Source organism: Squalius cephalus (assembly GCF_949319135.1).
Source record: "Squalius cephalus genome assembly, chromosome: 1".
NCBI classification, from domain to species: Eukaryota; Metazoa; Chordata; class Actinopteri; order Cypriniformes; family Leuciscidae; genus Squalius; species Squalius cephalus.
The window spans coordinates 45589398-45615572 of record NC_137122.1 but is presented as its reverse complement, the minus strand read 5'-3'; the positions used below and the strand labels follow the sequence as shown (position 1 = coordinate 45615572).

The window sequence follows — 26175 nt, the reverse complement described above, 5'->3', positions numbered from 1 at the left end:
GTATGCGGCAGTCCTGTGGGCGAAAATGCCTTGTTGATGCTAGAGGTCAGAGGAGAATGGGCCAACTGATTCAAGCTGATAGAAGAGCAACTTTGACTGAAATAACCACTCGTTACAACCGAGGTATGCAGCAAAGCATTTGTGAAGCCACAATACGCACAACCTTGAGGCGGATGGGCTACAACAGCAGAAGACCCCACCGGGTACCACTCATCTCCACTACAAATAGGAAAAAGAGGCTACAATTTGCACGAGCTCACCAAAATTGGACAGTTGAAGACTGGAAAAATGTTGCCTGGTCTGTTGAGTCTCGATTTCTGTTGAGACATTCAGATGGTAGAGTCTGAATTTGGTGTAAACAGAATGAGAACATGGATCCATCATGCCTTGTTACCACTGTGCAGGCTGGTGGTGGTGGTGTAATGGTGTGGGGCATGTTTTCTTGGCACACTTTAGGCCCCTTAGTGCCAATTGGACATCGTTTAAATGCCACGGCCTACCTGAGCATTGTTTCTGACCATGTCCATCCCTTTATGACCACCATGTACCCATCCTCTGATGGCTACTTCCAGCAGGATAATGCACCATGTCACAAAGCTCGAATCATTTCAAATTGGTTTCTTGAACATGACAATGAGTTCACTGTACTAAAATGGCCCCCACAGTCACCAGATCTCAACCCAATAGAGCATCTTTGGGATGTGGTGGAACGGGAGCTTCGTGCCCTGGATGTGCATCCCACAAATCTCCATCAACTGCAAGATGCTATCCTATCAATATGGGCCAACATTTCTAAAGAATGCTTTCAGCACCTTGTTGAATCAATGCCACGTAGAATTAAGGCAGTTCTGAAGGCGAAAGGGGGTCAAACACAGTATTAGTATGGTGTTCCTAATAATCCTTTAGGTGAGTGTATATATATATATATATAGCCCAACCCTAATATAAATATATAAACAAATCAACTTAAGTAGGCCTACAATATGTATTATAACAAATGCCTGCAGAAGGCGTCAACGGCCTGGTGATTGCTGTTTTTACACTTCACAGCAGATCAAATCCTTATTTAATATTGGCCAAACAACATTTATTTCAAATGTTTACTTAATCTTTAATATTGGGCCACTTCTTTACGAAAGAAATGCTACAGCCACTGTAACTTCTTGAACAAGAATATGTGGACATCAAAACATGCACACTTAAGCGAGGGGTTAAACTTATTTTGAAATCACAATTAACTGTTAGCATATTTAGAAATGTGTGTTGGTGTATCTGTTTATTAATGATTTGCCCTACAAATCTGATGAAATTGCACACATTGCGTTCCCACATGAACGTTATAAGCAACCCAAACTCTCAGCATATGCAGAGATGGAGTTTGAGATGCGCTCCACGCACGTAAATGAAAACAGTTTATGTTGAGCAGCATTTATTGTGACTGGAGCTGGGGCCTATACCCTGAACCCGGTTTAGGTGGCTAGCCAGGTATGATTCAGTTTAGTTTGTGCCAATCCTGGGTTTTAGCCACCATGAAAGTGGTTTGGCTTTTAGCAGTGTTCATCGCCATAGTAACTTACGCTCCACGGCTAACCTGGTCTCGGGCAGGTTATGCTCCAGGTAAGAGGTTGCAAACCGAACTTGGACCAATCAGCTGTGAACAAAGTGACATGTCTGATGCGATAAAGTCACTCCACCTGTTTCTAATCCAAATTAAAGGTCACTACATAGGAAATGATTTTTAAAGAAAAAATCTCCTGGCTTTTAGTAATGCTTATTTAGAATAATAATTTTGAATGATTTAGATATGATTTATGTAATTGTTATACCCTTAATCGATCACACATGTACAATTTTAGTTTATCAATTATTATTACGCAGTTTAAATGAATAAATATAAAGGTAATATAGGCTAATACGGTTTAGAATCAATAGATAAAGTTATAAAATGACTATGTGAGCTTAAATGTTCAATTCTCTCTAAACCTTTATCAACTGTAACTTCACAACTTTTGCTTGCACAGACATAGCAAGACCTTTTCTTTTAGTTGTCCTCTTAGACAGCTATTTTATTCTTGCTGTGTAAATTATTTTAAATTCATAATATTTTTCATTATCTCGTAATATTCTGCAGAAGAGAGAAGTGAATCGCGCAGCTTCTCTTGCAAGAAATGAATCGGTTTCACTCTTTCTCAGCATGTGATTGGCTGTTCGCTACTGATGTCACACCTAAACTCAGGATCAGGGATGGAAATTAACTTTTTTGTCCACCGGCCACTGTGGCTGGTGGATTTCAAAATCTACCAGCCACTCAATGTTTTTACCAGCCACTTTCTTATTTTTAACCGACAATGTGTAACTGCATGTGAAAATTAATACCACTTACAAATGAAAATTCTGTCATCATATATTCACCCTCATGTTGTTTCAAACCTGTATGAATTTATTTCTTCTGCTGAACAGAAAGGAAGATATTTAGAAGAATGTCAGTAACCAGACAGTTTCTGGTCTCATTGACTTCCATAGTAGGAAAAAAACATACCATGGAAGTCAATGAGACCAGAAACTGTCTGGTTACTGACATTCTTCTAAATATCTTCCTTTCTGTTCAGCAGAAGAAAGAAATTCATACAGGTTTGAAACAACATGAGGGTGAATATATGATGACAGAATTTTCATTTTAAAGTGGAGTATCCCTTTAAGCAGTTTATTTAATCTCAAGTCTCAATGAAATACTGACATTTTCTATTTCTCTCTTATACACTCTTTCTCTCTTATATATATATATATTTCTCTTTTTTACCTGGATGTGGCATTTGGATGATTCGTGGTATTTTATGGCTTCCAGTTTTACGTTTTTAGTCCCAACAATGAAACTATTAGGCCCTGTTTACACGAGAACGCTCGCGGGTGAAAACGTAAAAATATTTTATCAGATGTGCCTTTCGTTTAGACGGCGACGGCGTTTTTGGGGCTTAAAAACGCAAAAAAGTGAAACCACCCTTCAGAGTGGAAATCTTAAAAACGCTCCACCGTCGCGTTCCCGTCGGTGCGTATAGCGCGTCCGGCGCGAGTGATTTCAATGTTAAGTTAAGGCAAAGATGTTTTCTCTGCAGACCTCTTAACCAGCTCTTAACGCCTGCGATGTAACGCCACATTTTTTTTTTTTTCTAAAAGTGTCCGCCGTCTGTGTGAAACAGTATGCTATTTTTATTTACCCGCCACGGTGGCCGGTAGGTGAAGCGAGTTTACCCGCCACAACACAAAATCACCCGCATTTGGCTGGTGGCGGGTGCTAATTTCCATCCCTGCTCAGGATCAAAGCCTGAGTTGACAGAGAAAGTTGATGATCAGCATCATGGTACCAACAAAGCCTGGTTGGATTGGTTTGGTTTTGTCAACTCAAAACTAATTCTGTAAAGCCCAATTTATACTTCTGCGTCGAACTCACGGCGTGTAGCACGCATACCCTTCGGCGTACCCTGACGTGCACCTCTCCAAAAAATGTAACAACACGTCAATTCTACGCGGACCGCAAGCGCAATGATTAGTCTGCTAGAACCGATCCCTCGGGTTTCACATGCTCCCTCTGTATGTGTAATTGCACGTCAACGCGGACAACGACACAGAAGTATAAATGAAAACCAACGCAGCCTTAACCCTGAGTTTGTTCAACTACCATCATGGTACAGGCCCCTGCTCTGATACGCATGTAAACTACAAGCATGTAAATATTTAAAATGCATATTTATTTAACTGAATCACAGCCTTTGTGAATTTACAATAACACTATGCTTTAGTATGGTTTTTAAATTGGTTTTTGGTTTTATTTGTTTTAATACATCGTACAGCCTTAGAAAATGGTCCAATAATATGGTTCATGGATTCTCTTCCATGGAATCCGCCACTTCCGGTATTTTGCTGGTTACTCGACATGGGTAAATTGCAATCAAGGATTTTTTTAAATAGAGTACACAAATTTAATCGAGGAATCATGACAGCCCTAGTGGATATAATGAAAAATAAGATGTAGACAAACTTGCTGACTTTCCTTTCCTGAAAAGGAAAATATGTGCAGTATGGATTGACAAGGCTGTAGGTCGATTCCTGAACTGATACAAAAAAGAATGACTTCTGTTAAGCAGACAATCAGTATGTTTGCATGCATAATATGGTAATAACTATCAAAAGGCAAATGCTTTAACATGATACTTAATAAACATATGCACAGCGTGTTTCATATTGAGGAGCGGCAGTGTGATCAGAGCGGCTCGATCAGCTCAGTAAATTCTGCTCCATCTTTGCAAGCACTGCGAGTTTGAGTCAATTGCATTTGAAAAGCAAAATGCAGCAAACATTAGCCTACATGTTTTTACTCCAAACTTGTTGATAACGTCAGTCGAGTGTTTGAAATAACTTTCATTTGGGATCTAAAGTGGCTTCTTGTACAGAATGAGGCAGATAATGTATTATTTTGTAGTATTCTACTCAGTAATTATCTAATGCCGATTATTCGCTTTCTCTGGCAGGGCAAAATTAAACATCGCTTAAATGTCTTGCCTTTGTGGAAGATAAAATTCGCACTTCAGACCTTTTACAAGTAGAAAGCATGAAGATACATGCACATCCCTCTCAAAGCGCAGAGTGGTAGGCTAGGCCTATATCACGCATCTTTGTGTGGAAATATAAAACAAATGTTTTTTGTGTTTTTTTTTATATTTACCTTTATTACATTATTTAAGTAACCATTATTTACTGATATTTATTTCAATGCTTTACAGGCAAACTGTCAGTTTTTTTGATGGAATTGCTCAACTAAACACGCATGTCTGTTACGAAATGTTTGAGCCTTGTTTATTTTATTTTTTTGTCAAAACAACCCCCATCTTATCTTCATAAAATGGCACAGCTTTTTACATTAAGATACACTCATATGTGATATGATCTGAAAGCAAAACAACTACACTTTTAACATCAGTCAATCAAGCATTTTTTTATGATAGAACTTCAATAGCCTAATTAGAACTAAAACTTGGTAACCATGTATGAATGCATATTTGTCATTTTAACAGAAATTAGGGTTGTTGATGCTTGAGATGTTGGTCATTCAGTGTTTCTACAAAAAAAAAAAAATAATAATAATAATAATAATAATAAATAAATAATATATATATATATATATATATATATATATATATATATATATATATATATATATATATATATATAATAATTAACAATACTGATAAGATAATACCACTACTGATTCTAATACTAATAACAATATAAAAGACACTAAGGTCTGATGATGAGCTGCTGGGTTAATGAATATTAATCATCGTTGTCTGCATTCATTCGAATTGATTTGCTGAAAGGGCCATTCACACAGAATGCATTTTTCCATGCCACCGCGCTACTTTTCAATTGTTTTTCAATGTAAACGTGCTAGAATCTGCCTTTAAACTTGAAAGAAATAATGATTTGACTTTTATCGTGATAATTATCGATATTGACTGATATAAAAAAAAAAGTGATTTTTTTTTTTTTGGGCCATATCGCCCAGCCCTAAGTGCTCAAATTAAAAGAAATTCAACTTTTAAAAAACTGCATCTCTAGACCTTGCACTTTTTGTTGTTCCACTGACCTGTATCTCACGTTTACGTTTTTACGCTTTTATCAGTTCACAACTGAATAAACCAGCAGAGGCTTCTTTAAACCATTAAAGGTGCTCTAAGTGATGTTGGGTGACGTCACTTTTTGTTGACGTTTAAAGTATTGTCAAACAAAATGGAGGCTAGCTAGACCCTCCCTCCTCCTCATCCGCGCGCACTAACCTCCCAAACCTCACCCCCAAATCCTTCTTGCCGGTTATTGGCTGGAACAGTTTGTTATGTTTCGTGGTGCGGGTTAGCCCAGATTGTTTTTCTTGCTGTTTGTGGAGCCTGGGGTGTTTACAGAGACCGTGTTTTTTTTACAGTGTGTTCAGGGGACAGGCAGCTAGCGGATGGTGAGAAGATGTTTGCTGTATGTGACAAAAAATGTTTTGGCCTAAAAAACGCGTGACATCGCTTAGAGCACCTTTAAACACAGAATAATTCCAAATTAACTGTTTTGACAGGAAAATACAACCAAGAACATATTTTAGGGGCTCTCAGCTAAATGACGGTTAGTCAGGCGCCTTCACAAAACAGTTTACAGTGCGTCAAATACGCTGTGCATCCATTGAGATGAATTGTAATAGTGCATTTTAAAGACGGAGAGCGAAACTCAAGCGCTCAGTGTTCAAGACGAGTGAAAATATATATGTGCTGAACTTATACTATGTGATATAGGCTACTTATACTAATGATAGACATTATTTAGTCACCTAGCATGAAAATTGTCGCTTATGGGAGTGAATTACTTGCATTGGGCCCTCAAACAACAACCTATCACAAGGGAAGTTTTCAAACGATCTGCTTTGTGGACTGTGACAACCTCCTCCTCTCACACTCCCTGAAACGTGTGAAGGTCAAAAACATGTATTTCAATGACTCCTGAGAGGTGGAGAAAAAGTAGTAGTTCCCTGGGTCCTCTCAAACAATCTCAATTTTCCCAAATTTGCATTTGGACACTTATTTACATACCAAAGACGAGCATGTCATCGCTAACTAGCAACTCTTATTTTCTCAGGGGATATTGAGCACAGTGCAGTTGAGTAATTACAATTACCTAAAGCCACAACAGCACTACCAACACAGATCTCAGAACAGTCATGTTTTTGTGTAACCTATGCCACACACAGTGCTGACTTATGAGAAAACACAAGGTTCTTACAAAAAGAAATCCTGTAACAGTTTGTTCTTAGACAACTACTCTTGCAGGACATCTAAAGATAATATCAATCTATCTATACATAAAATGATTAAAATGTAGGTATTGATCGATCACATTCTACTGATTAAAATACAACCTCTACTCATCTACTCATAATCAATACATCAATTAAACAAAACTGATTTCAAGTGGTTGTAATAAATCCAGATCATGGTTCTCACACTGTCTGGCCTGAGGAGGAAGTGTGTGAATGAGAGTTTATCTTTTGAGTGTGTAAATGTAGGTGTGTGTGTGTGTGTGAGAGAAAGCCTTTATGAAAAGGCCTTTATTTGTGGAAAGTTGGCGCATCACATGCCCTTGAACTATTTTAAAACACACATGAGAATCTTAGGTTAAAATTTATAATGGGAAAATGCATATTTTGCCTTCATTTTTGCAGTATTTGTCCTGTGGTGTGATATCCAAGTCGTAAAAGTTTAAATATTCCATATAGCATGAATTAATATGAATTCATAACAGCTATAAATTTAATAATTATAAAATCAGAAAAATGCTGTTTAAAACAGCTTTAGATGGATTACAGCATGTCACACCACTTGGACATGTCAATTTCCCTAAAGTTTCTCATGTCAACTACCCTTGTGAGAGGTAAATGAACTTTAAACTCAAGGTTCGGCCTAACCTTAGTTAACAACTGTCACGGCTCGTTTGATAAACAGTGGTGGTTTATCTTTCTCTTCAGAAGATCAATCTACAAAAAAGGAGGAAATTTCAGAGACTTCAGAGGCAGAAGGTCAACTCGGCATTCTCATGGAGTCTGGAAAGCTTTGATTTCTTCCATATGGTTCAAGTATTCCCAGCAGGGGGAATTTACTTACAGAAGCCCTTTAAGACTGAAATAAAAAAAGTATTTCATTTAAAAAGACTTAAAGTGAATAGCTTTGCGCACAAAAAAAGAGCTGTTGTTTGTAAAACAGACACACTTGCCCTTGTAACAGAGAATTCATGTTAATTGGACTAAAACTACAGAGGTTTTCTCTGGATACAGGCCACCGTGTCAGGTTGTTTTTCCCAAACACATTAAACAGGTGGTCCCGTCTCACAATCTGACTGACTCCTCTCTCTGCTCCCAGCCAAATGGATGTCTACAGTCCCGGCCTTGAACTTTCCAGAGAGAAGAACAACCTTGATGTTTCCAGACACTGTTTGTCAGTAGCTTGCACTTTCTTTCACTTTTCATTTTTAACCTCCCAAAGTCCTGCCAATATAATGCCCTGCCAAGGAGAACTTAAATTACACTTAACAGATACAAGTTAGAAGCTAAGCATTTTAAGTTTAAAATAAAGCCAGGCCTTGGGGTTTTTGAGTCAGACAAAAACAGGTACTTTTTGTGACACAGGCTTAAACTTCAAACTGACATTGACTATGAGTTGCACAGACTTGCAAGGGTATCAATACTCAAATGGATCATAAAAGGATTACAGGAAGATTGATTTAAATGCCTTAAAGCAATAATTCAATTCTCTTTAAATTCACTTGGAGAGCCTTCAACAGTGTGCGAGCCAAAAATAATTTCATGCAGCTCAACAGCTGAGAAATGTGGCGGCCCACACAAAAGGTATATCAAGAATGTCTAGAGAGAAATAGACAAATTTTAGGATTTTTATGAATACCTTAAACAAACAAACAAAAAAAAAACACTACAGTGTCTAAATTACTTTAAGGTCAAATAATTTACCTAAAGCATATTAAGTGCTTATTTATGCACCAAAAACACGAAGCAAAGGAAAAGAAAGTGTTGATGAGATTTCCAAATGACTGCACCGCCTTGAAAAAAATTAAAGCACTTAGTCAATGGTATTGATGTGTTACGTAACAGCTCTTCCTGTAAGGAGGGGATGTAGGACAATGATAAATCTGGATGGAACGAAAAGTACACAACAGCTCATAATCATATGTTGACCCCTGGAGACTCTTAAAATATCCCACAGACAGACTTTAACAATTCAATGCATTTGCTGTGCAGTCAATGTAATAAAGAGCTAGTTTAATCCAAAACAGACTTTTCCAGTACAGAACACAAAAGACCTCAAAACCAGGAAATAAGAGAGCAAACGGAACAAACAGCACAAGAGAGAGACATGGCATTTACCATTAAGGATCAATACAGTATCCATCTATCAAACGGGGGGGGGGGGGGGGGGGGGGGGGGGGGGTTGGGTCTAGGAAAGTCTTTGTTTCAACCATGTTTTAACCCCATCTAGGAACAACAAGGTTTCAGAACGACAAACAGGCCCCCATTTAATAAATTACAGTCAATGTATTGTGGGACAGACAATATAATGTATCTGAATGTCTTCAGAAAAAAGGGATAAACATGTTAAGGTACAAAAGGCATAACAATAAAAACACGTCATTAATGAGGGACAATACATCACGAATGTCTCTTCAAACCATAAACATCACGTACACATGCGGAACCTGTTATATTTGAGACCTGAGATCAATGGTGTGCTGCGAAAAATATGCAACGTAACACATTATATAATGGAAAAGTACAGCGCGTTAAACTAACCACAGGTTGAGCAGGTTAATGTTCTATTACACCTAAAGCCATCTGCTGTCCACAACCAGGCAGAATACTGAGCTAAATATAAATAAACCCCCTATTATACGGAAAATATGGGCTAGGACGAGCTGAAGGCCATAAAGAATCGCTGGCTGCGTTTCGAAAGCTGGCGTGTTGCCTACCAAAACAGCATTTTTGGACATTATTTCGCTACGTTTCGAGACGCAGGCGATGGCGCGAGGACAGAGACGATACTATAAAAAATTCTCTCGCGACGTCAGTCCGGTTCAGCGGGGCGAGGGCAGACCAAAGGGGGAAGAGGGAAAAAACAACCAAATATTATGTAATGCAGCTAGTTATGGAAAACTCCCCGTGTCCAGTCTCAATGCAAAAGTTGTAACTGTTTACCGAACGATTGCATCATTTTTACACATACATGCGTATGTTCAGTAACTGAACAGACCCCGGAAATCAAATGTATGTGCTATTTGTTTTCTTTAAAATATATATTAGATTAAAAAAAAAAAAAAAACTCAATTTTTTGTGCGTCTTAAAGGGCCAGTACGCGTTGACTGTATAATTAATCTGTATTACTGGAAATCCATGTGATGCATAGGCCTGGGACAACATCCAATAACAGATCTTAATGCAATGCACAAGATTCGCACAGCACAGGCGAGCCCCTACTGATCTAGATGCAGCAGACAGACATATACTGCGCACCCAACCCATGATCACACACGCGCATATTGCATGGGTTTAACCTACTCAAGGCAAAACCCTCTGAGTGAACGAACTCGTCTCATGTGTGATTACCAACTACGTGCTTTCGTAAAGTTGACACGTATAATTATGTCTGTGCTAGTCAGGCTGATTTTGCAACCTTGATGGTCTGACTTTCAACGCCGCCTACTTTATGAGTTTAACCAGAACAAACCGTGGAAAATAACTACCGAGAGCAAAAGGCGTCCGATCTGGGCCGCATTTATAGAGTTAACGCGCCCTCGACATGCACTATTTCACCGCACGTCGATTTAGTGCATAATTGCGTTAAAAATGTCTGAAGTTGCCTCACGCCACCGAGTTATAAACTAACAAAGAGAAAAGGAGGAACCTACCACGTGATGAGGAGCCGATTCCGGGGGAAATTGATGTAATAAATCCCCACACTTAAGAAATTTAGTAGTAATAACTGACAGGCAGGAGCAATTATCCAGATGCAGATTCCACTGTTGCACGTTCAGGTGGAAAAATCCCCGGCCTCTCGCGCGCTCCGGTGTTCGGTAACCCCCCTCCTCTTCCTCCTCCCACTCCTCCAGGCTGCGTTTAGGAATCACGAAATGGGCGAAAGAAACGGGGGCAGTCGAGCTATAGGAGCCCAGTCGGCTGTTTTTCAATCGCCCCCGACAAAAGCCACGTAAAAACAGAGAAATGTATCCCTTTTCCGGTCGTTCTTTGAGCGCAATCCCTTCTCTCCTTCTCCGAAAGGTCTTCGTGTTCGATTTCGGCTGTTAAAACCCCGTTTTCGTCCGTTTTTTTATTGTTGTCGTTCGAGGGGGAAGCGACGAGCTCGGAAAATGGCGGCTCGCTCCTCTCCCTCGGATTGCGAGTCTGACAAACAGAAAGAAGCGGAGCGGCGCAGTGGCGGGAGAGAGACGCGCTACTCTGACTGGCCGCTAGAGGCGCCAAGCTTCCTGACATAATGCGTCATGACATTAGGGGGCGCCACATGTAGACGTGCGTTTAGTACATCACCAAATTAATCCTATCCAAGCAGAAGCATAATTGGTCGAAAACAGTCAGAATCTAAATTTGACCATAATTCAACTGTTTAAGTTTTAACAAAATAACATAATATGAAATATGGATAAAAACAGCACAGTAAGTAGTGCCTGGAGCCCTGCCCTGCCTATTGATGCACATTTGTTGCTAAAACTAAAACAAATGTTCTACCAGCAGAGGGAACTCAAGGGCATCTGAAGTGCTCTATAGTGACCAAGGGGTATGAAGTGTTCAAGAAAACAATACCAAGTGGAGTGGAATACGACCGAATAACCACTATAGAATAAGATAAATGTTATACAAGACCCCTGCGTGTAAACTTAAATACAAGATTTGTATTACCAGTTGTAGTTGCAAACAGAAAGACAAAAAATTAGCAACAAAGTAAATATAAATCAAAATACACTTGTGGCAAAAATGGGCTTTTATCATAAGAGGTTAGAAATTATGCAACCATGAATATGAGGGTTTAGACTGAGCTTCCTGTTTACAGAGGTCCTCATAAATAAAAAGACAGCACCATCTACTGTTTAAAATGGGAATACTCAATTTCTTAACTTCTTTTCTGTGGCACTGGTTATTTAGCAGACCCTTTTTTGAGTATTCTAACAACTTACAGTATACATACTAAAGAGATACTACAGGAACATCCCCCTAATATATTACAAATAAATGTAAATAAACATGAAAATAACTTAAGAGTGTCAAACCTTAGAGATGACTGGTTTCAGTCTACGGTTTACTGAAACCTCCATTATTAATCCAAATGCAACTTGTAAACTCAAAAAAAGACAGACAGCGATCCAACCTGCAGTCTGAAAAACAAACAAACAAAAAAGATTGTTAGCATATACATTTATAATTGTAATAGCCCATATTGCTAACAATAACATGCATGATTATACATATACATACATATATATATATATATATATATATATATATATATATTTAATCTAAATTGCAAAATTTTAAACTTTATATTTTAAAAGTTTTTAAATATTACACCTACAAATTCATTACATAATATAAAGCTGCAAATGTATCGTGTCTTTCACTTATTACAGTCAGATCTTTGGGAGACAATAACAGGAGAGAACTTATTTCATAAAGTTAGTTCAGTCAGATCAGTGAAATGTAAACAAAATAAGATTAATTTTTTTTTTTTTTAACTTTGTAACAAAGTAAAATAGAAAAACAGCGCATTAGAAACGGCATCTGAAGCCAGATGATGGAGTTTGGGAGTGTGCTTCAAAAGCACGTAAGCTGCCATAATACGTGCGTTCAATATGCTGACTTAATAGGCAGCTCACTAGGTTTTGAAACACAACTACATACAATACAATATAATAAATAAGACGTGTAGAGTATAATACAGATATGAATAAGAATAGCAGATTTACTGCAATTTAATTAGATACGTTTCTTTTCAAATAAAGTTCAGTTTTAATTTCGTTTACTCATGCCCGTTCACAGTAGGTTTAGCATGCTAACATCATCAGCTGACAGTCTCTGCTGTATTACAGCCTTTCTTTCATCACCACTCACATCTTGAAGACGAATTCAAAGGGTACAATTTTAACTGACATTCTCACTTGCAACTACAGGAAAAATACAATTTTATAGTTGGTTTGATTTTATGTGGAGGTTAATTCTGATGGACTGAGAGATTTTTTTGAACCCAAACAATTTTTGGCCTGTTGACTGCAATCTCCGGGATGAAATTACTTTGTCATTATGTCTACCGCTCACTGAATGAGATGAAAAATGAAACAGCGTTTTCCTTTAGACCTTATACAACATTTTACGTTGAAAACAGTATTTTTTCCCATACTAAAACAGCAAAATAAGTATATTTTACATGACAGAGTACAGAATTCACGTTCACTTACCTGCACAGATCAACCAGACTTGAGCCGGAAGTACCGCCTCATTTTAACCTATGATTGGTCAGTGGGTGGAAAGCCGTCTGCTGATTGGCTGGTTTGTGTGTTTTTAGAGAGAGAGATGGGCTTACGAGTGAAAGTAAAAAAAATATGTAACTTTGCAAAAGAGTTGATTTTTGTTTATTTGTTTGAATTTATTGTGTATTAAATATACAAGTACCCAACATACTGTCACGTTTGAACATACCTCAGGCCTATTAAATAGCTTAATATCGCAGTATCTTTGTCTGTTGTTGTCATTCTCGCAACTGTCGCAAGCTATTTTATAAATGTCAGCGCATATCTATGGGAATACATTATTATTAGACATGTATAATTAAGTTAAAAATGCCTAAACCTTCTTACATTGTCCAGTGAAGGAACATCACATTTCAATTGTTTTTTACAGCAGTATAAATAACTGTAGGCATTCGAGTGGAATCATGGCATGTTGATGAAAACCAATGGTAATTTTACGAGCCTTTGCACTTTTGAACAGTGTTTAAGAAAAAGCCATGTTTAGATTAGTGTACAGGTTTCGTATTTTTCTTCAATGAACACATCAGGACGTTCAGTCAAAGTTGTTTATTCTATTACCTTTTAATTCCTTAAAATGTACAATAAGAAGCATTTAGCAGAGATCAAAAACATTTTATAATAATAAACATGTTCTGGTAAAATAAAATCCATGAAAGATACTTTGTGCACATTTTCTGTTCATCAGTATTATCCTCAACAGCACCAACATTTCAGAAAATTGTCTCAAGAAGTCTGACCACTGGTCACTGTGCCATACAATAGTGTTGTAAATTTGGACATTGTGGTATGGGTCCCTAAACACACAGTAAGACTAATGTGTGCCAAGGAAACCACCACACCCATACGCTTATCGTTTAAGCAACAATTCTCTAATCAATGTCTTGCAGCTAGGCAAAAATATGGATGCAGATGTTTTGAAGGTTCATAACTGTTAGAGTAAAACAGATGAGTGTGAGAGTGGCAAATTGTTCAGGAAAAAAAATAAAAATAAATTAAAACATAAGAAGTGCTTTTTGAGTATCACTCACAGGTTTAAAAATCTGGTGGAAAAAACAAACAAACTGCATCATCCAGAACTAGTACTTTCTATGGTTAACTTTCAGAAAGATTTTTCTTCTAAACAGATGGCAATCTGATAGAAGATATGCAGTTTACATTGAATCTCTTAAGCCAAACACTTTTTTTAATTTGGATGTGGGGAGAAAGTGCTTTTTTTTTCTCCCAGCAATCACGTTCCATGAAGAAAAAGGGAGGGGAGAGGAATCAAAGGACTACCAACTCTTACACAGGTCTTTATTCAGAGTAAATGGCGATAAAATAACATAAAAGGCCTACGCATTAAGACAGGAACATCGATGAATGTCTGTGGCTCTTTTTTGAGTCCTAAATTGACAATTAACTTGTTGAGAAGACAGTGGAGTCATTGGCAAATAAGGGCAATTTGAGCTCAGACAGAACTTGAATTCTTCAAGTGATCATGTCTGCGATAAAGGTGACGATGCCAGTGACGATGAGGGATGAGACAGGACCAGAAGATCAGACCGATGAGAGACCTCTAAGGCATGATGACGAGGGGGTGGAAAAAGGCAAGAACGAATGATGAAAATAAAATGACAGAAATGAGGAGGTACTGTTATTAGCAGCAGTTTGTTTTCCTTTTTTTCTTCTTCCTCCTTTTTCAGAGCTGGAGTCTTCGAATAGCCCCCAAATTGGCATTTTTTTTTTTTTCAAAGTCCAGAGTGGTGCCCAGGGGCTACAGAACCTCATCGCTCTCTGCGGTGTGGAGCTGTGTGTCATCAGCGTCCGTCATACTGCTCTCCTGTGACTCCTCCACCTCCGCTGCTGAGACCAAGCAACAACATTAGATAGAGCACACAGCACCACTTAAATGGCTCACTGGGTAGGATACTTACTTGAGTAGTAGGGATAGTCATCAGGAGTGACAGGTTCATCATCATCTGGGAGGTATCGCTTATCTATGGCCTCTTTGATCTGATTATTGGCCCCTTTGGGGTCTAAGTCCATGGCCCAAGAGAAGTTCATTAGTGCCAGATGAGTCTGGCCAAGCTTCTTATAGACCTATAAAGATGATATACATTTGTTTAGTGGACGTTTTTAAAATGATGATATCAGCATATAGCTGATGTAAAATATATGCAAGTAAGCAGCTGAGCTTTAGGTGTACCTTTCCTATTAAGAAGTAAACAAGGGACTCTTTGGGAACTATTTGCTTTAGCTCTTCAAGCTCCTGCAGAGCCGCCTGTGAAGAATGAATTAGTTACTTAACATTTAAAAATGTATATCATCTTGGCCGACTGATGTAAGAAGTTGAGAAGTACCTTGTACTTTTCATTGGCAAAGAGAATAGAGGCCCTATGAAATTTGCATAGCGGGTTCTTGGGGTCGATGCTAATGGCTCTGTTCAGGGTCTCCAGTGCATGGTCTGATTTTTTCAAAGCATGTTGAACCTGATTTGGAGCACATGAGAATGGATATAAAGGTAGCAACGCAACAAGTACATATAGAGCTAGTCTGACATTTCAAATTCCAAGTAACAATCTTGCACTGTCGTTTACCTAAGAAATAAGAGGATGTGATCCACAAATTCAGGGTGAATCACTTTAGACTGATACTATTTTCCCTGCATTAGATTTACTCACCACTCCAATATGACAGAGCAGTACAGAGCTCTGAGGATTGATGCTCAAAGCCTTCTTGAAATGAATCTCAGCTAGGTTAAACTTCTCCTGCTTGTAGTAAATCATTCCCAAGCCGTACCTGAAGTAGCAGACAACATAAAATTAATTAGTGAGATTCAACTATTTCATTTTATGCACTTTAGGTTTTATCAAATGTAGTCTCTCGTTTCCAAAGTCAAAGAGTAGAGTCTGAACCATACCAGGCATTGTAGTGACGTTTATTGAGGCGTATAGCATTGCGGAAGCAGCCCAAGGCTTTCTCCAGCTCCTCTGTGAGAACTAGTTCATGCCCTAATAGTGTGTATGCATATGCAAAGCTGGGGTCCACCTGGATGGCCCGTGTGAAGAACTTAATGGCAATGTCATGCTCCCGCTGTAAGCTGAAACAGTTACCAGCTACACACCAGGGCTGTACACAGAGAGAAGAAAAAAATAAACCATGAGATAAAACATTGCAAACAAAACCTGTGCATTTGCTATACTGCAACGAGAAACTTACCTCTGGTGAGTTTTTGTCCATGTCAGTGAGATCTTTAGAGAGGGCAGAAAGCGCCACATCCTTCTGTAAATGCCAGAGTGTTGTGGAATAGATCTCCATACCTTCCACTCGATAGCTCTCGATACGACGGACTTCTGAGAAAATCCTCTCCGCCTGGTTAAACAGACCGAAAAATTCAGTCTTGGTTACCTTTTCTGTAAGAATAACTAGAAATAAATAATTTTTACCACTGATAAGTTCTTGAATGCCTTCAATTATAAATGATGTCATCTGATTTAAGCAGCCCTGACTCACCTGCATGTATTCAGCCAGTTCAAAGTGGGCTCGTCCGATCTGACCCAGCACCCACCCTGTGTTGTAGTGGTGTGAAGGCAGCTGACTTAAGATGTTAATGGCCTCTCTGCAGTTATAAGAGCAGAGAGCTAGATAGCCCCTCCCAATATCCCGCATCAACGTCATCAGCCCATCTGAATAGAACAAAGGAGAAAAAATTAAGAACCTGCTTCACTTTTGCAGAAATTAAATAATTTGCAATAGTAATAAAAAAAAAAAAGATAAATAATTTGTTTATAGTTCTTCAAATACATCTTAAAAAGACAATCATTCTCAGATACCTGCAGCTGCCTTTTGTAAATTAAAAGCTTGGAACTGTGGTGAGCTGATGTTGCCCTTGCCCTCCGATATGGAAGAATCCAGCTTGAGGATCTCAATGCTCTCATTCAGGTTAGATGGGGTGATTCCTCCCTTACCCGTTTTCGTTTTGGTCTTTCGGTTAGGAATCTTGGTGGGGAACTTCATTTTCAGCTTCTTACTATTCTCCTATTCAATTCCATCATTAACAGAGTGTTAATAAAACCTTCTCTCTCTCTTTTTTTTTTGCAAATGTATATACATAAACTTGCATGCGTAAAAGACAGTACCTTGGCAGTGGAGCTGGCACTGGTGAAGAGTCTTGAGCTCCGCCGTGGCTGCACATTTGGGGGAGCAGCAATGGTTGGGCTCAGCACTTGTGGTGTAGTACTACAAACCAGAAAGAGATGTCATCAGAAGCCATTATCATAGCTATTAGTTGCCTGCATAAATGTGTAGTGACATGTACCTGGTCTGTGGGGCAGTGGTCTGAGTTTGGTTGAAAGGGTTTGGAATGACCTCTCTGCTGTTGCCACTCTGTGCAAACACTGACTTCGTCCCCACTTGGCTGATTCTACTGACGGCCTGAAATGGGGGAGGGGATCGTTTATTTTTTGCAAAGCTTTACATAATGTTTTAAAGAGTTTATTTGGATAGTCTGTATTATAAATGATACACAGAAGGATTTTTCACACTCTTTTGGAATAATGACATAATACATGTCATTCAGAAAAACAATTCAGCAAAAAAAAATTAAAAATAAATACGGTGCAAAATAGTAATGTACAAACTAAATGACTCTCTTCCAGTGCAATAAACCTTGGATAATGGTATAAAACGACGAAAAAAAAAAAAAAAAAACTGCATTCATTCAAAAGTGTAAAACAAAGCCCCTTTAAAAAGTCCCATGGGAATATTATAACAGCAAGCTGCTATAAGCAAAGAAGATTACCTTCTTCGGAGGGCCAGGCGGAGGAGGTGGTTCCATCCCAGTTCCACTGTGACCGTAATTCTGCAGGTACGCTGGGTCTCCCGGGCTCGGCTCCAGAGGCAAAATGCCAAAACTTCACAGTTTTAAACAGAAAGAACAATTACTAGAATGAAATCATAAGATAACCAAAGTTCTGCCAATTTATCACATTCATAATCGGAATCAATGAAGAACTTGGAAAAAGTACTTGGAACTACATTAAAAAAAGTCTTATGCATGTTTAAGTGTGAGGCATAACAGACTTAATGTTCAATTTGGGTCTCTCAAAGTGGTCGTTACCTTGGTGTTAGGGGGCTGAGTGTGGCTGTGCCCCCCAGCAAACAGCGGCCACTCTTGGGTTTGTTTTGCACCTGTTTGGATAACAGTGAGCCACCGGTGCCCAGTGGAATGGAGTCTGGCGAGATGACGGAGGAGTCGATGTAGGACACAGAGGAGTCCGTATTCAGGGAGTACTTTGAATTAGAAGATTCTAGATTGAGCCGGTTTAGCTCCTTTAGAGAGGGAAGAAAGACAGTGCCAAGGTATGATGAAGAAGATAATCATAGTTCACAACGTTAAATATAATAGTCAACCCATGCCCCTCATATTCTTAAATGCATAAACAAATCTGTCTTTATAAAACATAAAATGATTGGCAAACCAGAGGAAGGACATACCAAAGTATCCTGTGGGGTCTCCATTAGGACGGTGTCGACTTGTCTGTGTCCCATGTTGTTACTAGGTGTGTGTGCAGGGCTGATGGGAGGAGGAGGGATGCCTCCTCCACTGCCTCCACTGAAATTCTGCAAGGAGGTCAATCTGAAGATCTGTTCTGGATCTGGTCGTTCCCCTGTAGCACAGAGGGCACAGTTTAAAATCACATTATCTAACATCTCCTCATGGAGTCCTATAAGTGTGTAGCTTGGATAAGGTTGGATAATGACCCTAATTAATAACGGAAAAGAAACTCACCAATCTGACATAGAGACTCAAATGGAGACCATAAGAAAGGGTTCTCGGTCATGCTCTTTTGGTAACATTCAGCTCCTTTTGCTATTCGATCTGTTTTGCTGCAGGGACAAAGAAACGTGTATTCGTTTTGTGCATGATCACCAAAATTTTAGCCACTGAAAATGTTTCAATTCATAAAATGCCATTTTTGGGTTTCTGCCAAAATACACAATAGGCTGAAAATGTCAACAACAAAAATCAAAACTTGACAATCGAATAACAATCTTTGACAAAGAAAACAGCAGGGTTTTTTTTTTATTCAATGTAAATAACAATGGATTATTTGCTGTAAGAAAATGTCACAATTATAGCTGTCGAGAATTGCAGCTTCTGAGACGCTCACGGAAAAACCCAAACACACAGCGAGCACAACAGCATAACTTGACGTCTACAGAGGTGTACTGCAGATAAAATTAAAACATTACAGATTTAGCTGTGTGCATTTCCTAGTTGTGTATTGAAGTACACATCCCCAAAAGTGTGTACTTTTTCTGTTTTCTGAATTGCGATTTTTCTGGTTAAAACTGAGATTTGCGATTTAAAATGCATCTTTTTTTCAAATGATATATATATGTATATAAGAACACCTGGTTTGTTGTGCTTGTGCTTATATATATAAATATGACTAATAATAATTAATATGATTATTATTTCTAAATAAACATTAAACAAAATAAGAAATATTACTATTGCAATAACATTTACATTTTTAAAAATAAAAAATAGAGTATTTAAGAATAAACAATATAATATTAAGAAAATAATAATATTTGTATTTTACAGAAAACTTATTTTCACTAAATTATTTTTTAAAAATGCAGGGTTACCTGTTAATATGCAGGCAGCCTATGACTATAAATCATTAGAAAGGTCTAAGGATTTATTATCAAATATTATATTATAATTTTCAAAATCTGTGACAATCATTTATTATTTTTGTCAGGAGGTATACAAAGTCAAAAATGGAGTCCATGTTTTTAATATGAAATATGAGCTTTTTATGCAACTAGTGTGGGGAAAAAAACTTCTGTACACTGGAGAAAAACATATGTATTATCATATCAATTTCTTTAGAGAGAAGTATTATTTTTCCTATTTTTTAACCCAAGATAGGATGGAGTGAGCATTACTAGGCGTTTGTTTACTGGACGACAAAGGGCGCCCTCGTGCAGAAACTCCAAATATGCCTCGTGGAAGTACTACAATGACATTCCAGGATATCCCAATTCGGCTAATACAGCTATCGCTGTAGATGAATTGAAATGAAGATAGAAGCGCTTTCTTATATTCTTAAAGCCTTCTCTGGTATTTTCACAATAATAAAGTATATTTATAATGCAATGCAAATCAACATAACCTTTATCACTGTATAGAATACTATAGAATTATATATTGTCTCCCTAATTCCGTGATAAGAAGCCACATTAGATCGACTGATGATATGAAGTGAGTAAAAACATGTTATTAAATGTTGTCTTTTGTTGGACAACAGGTTTACAAGTTTGAGATGATGTTTGATGCAGGTTGTTTTTCAAATGCACGATTGCATGTTATAAGTGACTCAAACTTGCAGTGCTTTTATAGATGGAGCAGCATTTACTACTGATCACAGAGCCGCTCTTCACGAACATATATTTATTTAAATAAAATAAATGAGTGCAAAACAAAATACTCAAAACAGTCCTGTCTGTCTCTAAATCCATTACAGCTTTGGTTCCAGTCAGCTGTATCCACAAGTTAAACAACAAAGACTCTCACTAGTGTCTCTTTCCCAGGAACAACTGCAGAGAAGATATCTCTATATTTTCATTAAGGTTCACTGATTTCAGTAGGTCAAGGTAAGTAGACAAACAATCTCAACATACCAGTAGATTTGCCCCAGCAGTGCCAGAGTGAAGCAGGCTGAGTCTCCAAACTCAGTAATGATGTCGTCTTGGCTCTTCTGTTTGTTAAGGACTCCTCCGGTCAGAATCTGTTCTCCCTCTGCCAACCTGACAGAGAAAAATATAATTAACTCAAAACTTGCAATTCAAAACAGTATTCATCGTTAATGAGATCTATAGCTTTCAGTCCCAATCATTCTTATGATTAACATCCTATATTTCATTACATGGCCCTCAGGTAGAGATGTCAAAAGTACTTCTACTTCAATATTAAAGTAAAGATACCAGACATTCTACAGTAATTGTTAGTACTTAAAACTCTTAGGCTTTCAAGACTTTCACAGCCAATACATGTTTTGCTCAAAATGTTAGGTACAAATGTATACATGGTCACTTTGTCTTGAAGGGCCCTATTATACACCCAGCGCAATGGAGCGCCAGAAGCGACGCAAGTGTTTTTTGCTAGTTTCAGCCTGACCCAGTTATCATTTTCACAACCTGCGCCACGTTGTTTAAATAGCAAATGCATTTGCGCCCATCTGTGCGCCCATGGGCATGCTGGTCTGAAAAGAGGTGTGTTCTGGCGCATTGTTGGCGTGTTCCTATTTTGAGGCAACTGAAATAAGACTGTGCGATTGACCAACTGAAACCTGGTCTAGTCAATGGCGCAATCTTTTTTTTGTTATTTAAAGAGCGCGTTAGTATGTGCGCCTATAGGTGAGTCCACAACGCACATACACTCTGCTTATTACACACACAGGGATGCCCAGCAGCACACAAACTAGCCAAATATTAAAAATATTGTGTTCATAAAGATATGGCGGAATCCGGCTTGTCCCATAGATGGTCTGCTTCCGCGCTTTAACCTCACGCACGAACAGATCCGTTTCCTCTCTGGAGACGCGTTCAGTCTTTCCGCATGCAAATTCAGCCATGTTAAAAGCAAATCTGCCATGGCGCGAGCGCAACTGGCTTTTAAAGGGAATGGGAGATAACAATCTGATTGTTTTTTTGCATGTTACGCCAAAAACACAGCCATTACCCATTAAAAGAATAGGGACAACCCTTTTAGACCATGCGCCGGGTGTGCTGACTTAGATTGTTAAAATAGGGCTCGAAGGGTTAGTTCACCCAAAAATTCAAATTCTGTCATTATTTACTCACCGTCATGTCGTTCCAAACCCATAAGACTTTCGTCATCTTCGTAACACAAATGAAGATCAAATGAAATCTGGGAGCTTTCTGTCCTTCCACTGACAGCCTACGCAACTACCACTTTCAAGCCCCAGAAAGGTAGTAAAGAAAATCAAAAAGTACTCCATGTAACTCCAGTGGTTTAACATACATTTTATGAAGTAACATGAGTGCTTTGTTTGTGCAAAAATAAACAAACAAACAATTTACCACTTTATTTACAAAATATTAATCTCCAACGCACGTTCACTAGACTAGAGCACCATGATTCATGCGTGTTATGTTGACGCGAGAGCAAACGTTGTTGCGTGAACGCGCACTGGAGATTCATATTTTACAACCTTTCTGGGGCTTGAAAGTGGTAGTTGCGTAGACTTTCAATTGAGGTACAGAAAGGTCTCAGATTTCATTAAAAAGATCTTCATTTGTGTTTCGAAGATGAACGAATGTCTTTTTGACATAGGTTTGGAACAACATGACGGTGAGTAATTAATGACAATTTTCATTTTTGGGTGAACAAACCTTTTAAGTGAAAGTAAACAGAACAAAAGGCAGTATAAATGCAGAGACTTGCTGCTGCCTATTATCTTATAATATTATTATATTAGTAGCATATAGCAGTTGCTTTTGAATATGGCTATGATTGTGAGGTATTGAGTATTTTATAAGGAATATCAGAGATATTTGAAATAGGCACTGGGATATGATGATCATGAGTCATGAGTTATGATTAGCTGGGGAATTATCCATACTTGCTCAGTTCCACACAGCACTTGGCAAGGAGATATTTGCATTGTGGCGTGGTGCAGCTGTGTCCTTTCAGGAGGTGGTAGGCCTTGTACGCTTTCCCTGAACGGTAGTAGCATGTGGCCAGCAGGAAAAGTGCCTCTTCTGAATGGACTGACAGGCAAAAAGAAAATAATATTCAGAAGAACTCAAATGATAGAAGGGAACAGGATTTGTCCTAAATGATATAATCAGTCTGGATTTAATATGATGGACATAAAAAAATAATGCAAGCAGTGTAAGGTATTTTAAACAGTTAATGTTGGAAGGGTAAAATGAATAAAAATGTCAGCTTCCATTTTGAGTCACACAAAGTTGTTTTAATGCAATGCCTCGGCTCAGCTCTGAAAGATGAGGGGAAATGGAGGATGTTGTCTGTCTGTACTGAGCATGATTTGTGCAATTACCCTCAGCATAGAGCCTCTCTGCCAGGAATACAGCATCTCGGTAGGCGTAGTGGTTCAGAGCATGCCATACAGCAGCCTATGGATCAAAACAGAGCTGCTGTTACCTTCATCCCTTTTACAGTTAGCAATAAGGAAGATGCATCACAAGAATGGTCAACAATAGCAGGTTAATGATTTTATTAACACCTGGCAGCAAGTAGGCTATACAACTGATCATCAAAACTGCAGATGAAATTAACTCCTACACAAACAATGAGACTGCAAAGATTTTCAAATGTATATGAAATTATTTACTGTCATTAAACCATGTCTTAATCACAGTTTCAGGAAATGGTGAACGTTTCAGTATACACAAAGGTTGGAAGAGAAGGAGGGAAGCCAGCTGATATTGACTGACAGATGTGATGCATCCAAAATACTGACTAGGTAGGCAGCTCATTCTGATTTGAGACAGCCAATGTGTACACATTGTATATGCATTTGAATTGATGTCTGACAGACATAAATTACACAGGTTTAAGAGCTGTACTCGATGAACAGTTGGCTAGCTAATATCTGACGAAGACTTATAAAACCCACAACCTTTAACGTTTATGTTGGCCCATTAAAACAGCATAACTTATAAATATGAAAATACACATTTAAAAGGCAATCACATGTTATGTTTTTATTTCTAAGGAGCTCATATATATCAAACAACTAACCAACTCCAGAATTGCTAATCATCAAATCACTTCAAATACACTGGTTAATGTTACTTATCCTATATTCTCTTCAGCAATCTCTGTAAACATGCAAATCTACAATTTACAATTATCCTTACCCCAGCAGATATTTTCACACAAGCGTCAAAATGAAACATCACTACCCCAATAATAAAAAACCCAATAAATCAGGCAGCTGGCTAACCTGCAAAACAACACATTAGCTTGCCTGCAAACTACTAACAAACAAAAAAACTGCCCCAAGTTGACAAGCACTGCATTTATTAAAACGGCAATTGTAAATACAAATAAAAGCAATATATTGTATGTTTAAGTGCAGGTTTTGTGTGAGGTAAAGGGCAGAGGCCCTTAGCATTAGCCGCTAACTGAGGCCGCGGTGTAGCAGCGCACAATCATCCGGTCTCTCGGGCTGGATAAAAGTCTTCTCCCGCAATTGGGAGTGCAACGGAGCGCTTTAACATTTCATTCAAATACCTGGACAGGTTCCTGCAACACCGTCATTCCGTAGCCAGGCTCCTCTTCACCTCCTTTTTTTAGTTTCTTCGCTCCTTCTTCAGTCGCTTTCTTAGCTCAATATCCACTCCAGGCCAGAAGTAGCAAAACTAGCATCGAAGATTTGAACATTCCAACCGTTATCGTGAATCCGGAAATGCCCGAACACAACCGATTCAAATACACACTTTACGATAAGGGGCGAATTCTGTCGGAAATAGCCGATTAGGAATTCTCTCTCAATTTTCGGAATCTTCGGGCGAAGCAGGTGCAGTGACATAAACAATAAAAGACATACAAAAATAAAATTATATACAGTGTATAATATGACATCTGTTTGTTTACCGTTGGATGCTTAGCTGACCTGGACCAGCCTGAAAAAGTAATTGCACTATAGCTTTTACTAAGTGGGTCAATGACGTGACGGGTCATTTTTTTGTCCAAAGGCCTTAATAATAATAATAAAAAATATATATATATATAACATCCAAAGTATGTAAGGTAGTAGCCTACAACTTGATCTCTTTTACTGAATCCAAAAGGTTTTAATTATATTTTACTACATATAAAGGTATTTTAAAGATTTTGAAGTGTCAAAAGGTCATTCGGTTTAACCGTCCGAAGGCCAATACAGCAATTTCATTTGTGATTAAAATATCTTAAAATTTTATAAATTTAGGCTATATATTTTTTATTCTGGCATGATTTTATAACATTATATATCAACATAGTGCAAAATGGTATTAAAATTATGTGTAGAAGTCGTTGCTTTGTTATGAGAAAGAATGTCCGGAAAAATGATTTTCATTGATGTCATTCAGAGTAACCAATATAAATGGCTCCATTTTGGATCAAGTCATGTGGTCAAAACTCAGGGAGAAATTAATTTAGGGGATAAATGTAAAGAATTTGTTAGATGGTGAAGAAAGGAAATATAAGTTGGTGATTGAGTATTTAAAACAAAGTGGTTTATTGAATCGAATTTAGTTTTTTTTTTTTTTTTTTTATATTATGATCTTACTCCGACTCACACTCCAGCATAGTAGGTGGCGGAAATGCACCTAGACGTTAGATGCCACCCGCCAATAAACAAAAAGAAGAAGAAGAAGAAGAAGTCATGTGGTCAATATTATGTGACAGGATGTGACATCATTCAGACACCTGCAAAGGACCGCATGGTTGTGAAGCAAAGTAAGTAACTCTCTCTTAACTAAAATTAAGAAAAATTAATGTTTTCACTTGCTCATACACATGTCCCCAAATATCAGGTCATTTGGTACAACCGCTATAAAACATGAATAATGTTGTAATATTTTAAAAACTTTTACTAAATATAAAATGTTTGTTTGTCCTTTTGGTAGCTAGCTAGCTAGCTAACTAACAAGCTAGGCAGCTAGATATCAGCCTGTTAGCATTGAGCGAAGATTTTGTCATTCGGTTAAACCTAAATTTTGGTTATAACGAATGACTTACTGGTTGTATCGAATGACAGCAATGTATGTTGGTCATATTTGTACATATCTGGAATAAATAAATAGCCTACAACATTTTATTAATAGAAAATGTGCAGAGTATATTATTATATAATTTTGACTGAATTTTACCTTTGCAGATGCCTTTATCAAATAAGGAAAAAGCTGCTCACTTCTGGGCAAGGATACATTTTACTCATTTTACTCAGGCAACCAATCAGTCTCTCAGGATCATTGTGAAGCTATCAAGCCACGCCCTAGCAACGCCCTTATTAACAC

General features: G+C 38.0%; 2 protein-coding genes across 3 annotated transcripts in view; both read right to left on the bottom strand.

Annotated features, from left to right (window-relative positions):
• The window catches only part of kansl1b (KAT8 regulatory NSL complex subunit 1b), a gene marked incomplete at its 3' end in the record, with an annotated part of 67873 nt that extends 56884 nt beyond the window's left edge, over positions 1–10989 (bottom strand). Inside the window, exon 1 of the mRNA XM_079893359.1 lies at positions 10501–10989. The remainder of the gene's footprint in view (positions 1–10500) is intronic.
• Positions 10990–14615: 3626 nt separating this feature from the next.
• Positions 14616–24685, bottom strand: cdc27 (cell division cycle 27). Of its 2 annotated transcripts, none has more exons than XM_079894542.1 (19): positions 24407–24685; positions 23208–23283; positions 22767–22914; positions 20803–20928; positions 18899–18996; positions 18604–18776; positions 18227–18438; positions 17909–18020; positions 17426–17541; positions 17247–17346; positions 16941–17145; positions 16621–16793; positions 16327–16479; positions 16028–16236; positions 15789–15906; positions 15468–15596; positions 15314–15388; positions 15042–15207; positions 14616–14970 (listed from the first exon to the last, which is right to left on the bottom strand). In XM_079894542.1, exons 1-19 carry the CDS (start codon positions 24431–24433, stop codon positions 14882–14884), a joined length of 2505 nt encoding a protein of 834 aa, XP_079750668.1. In that variant the 5' UTR covers positions 24434–24685; the 3' UTR covers positions 14616–14881. The 2 variants fall into 2 exon arrangements, with proteins under 2 accessions (XP_079750668.1, XP_079750669.1); XM_079894543.1 differs by having other exon boundaries at positions 14616–14967; positions 24407–24583.
• Between the last annotated feature and the right edge of the window lie 1490 nt (positions 24686–26175).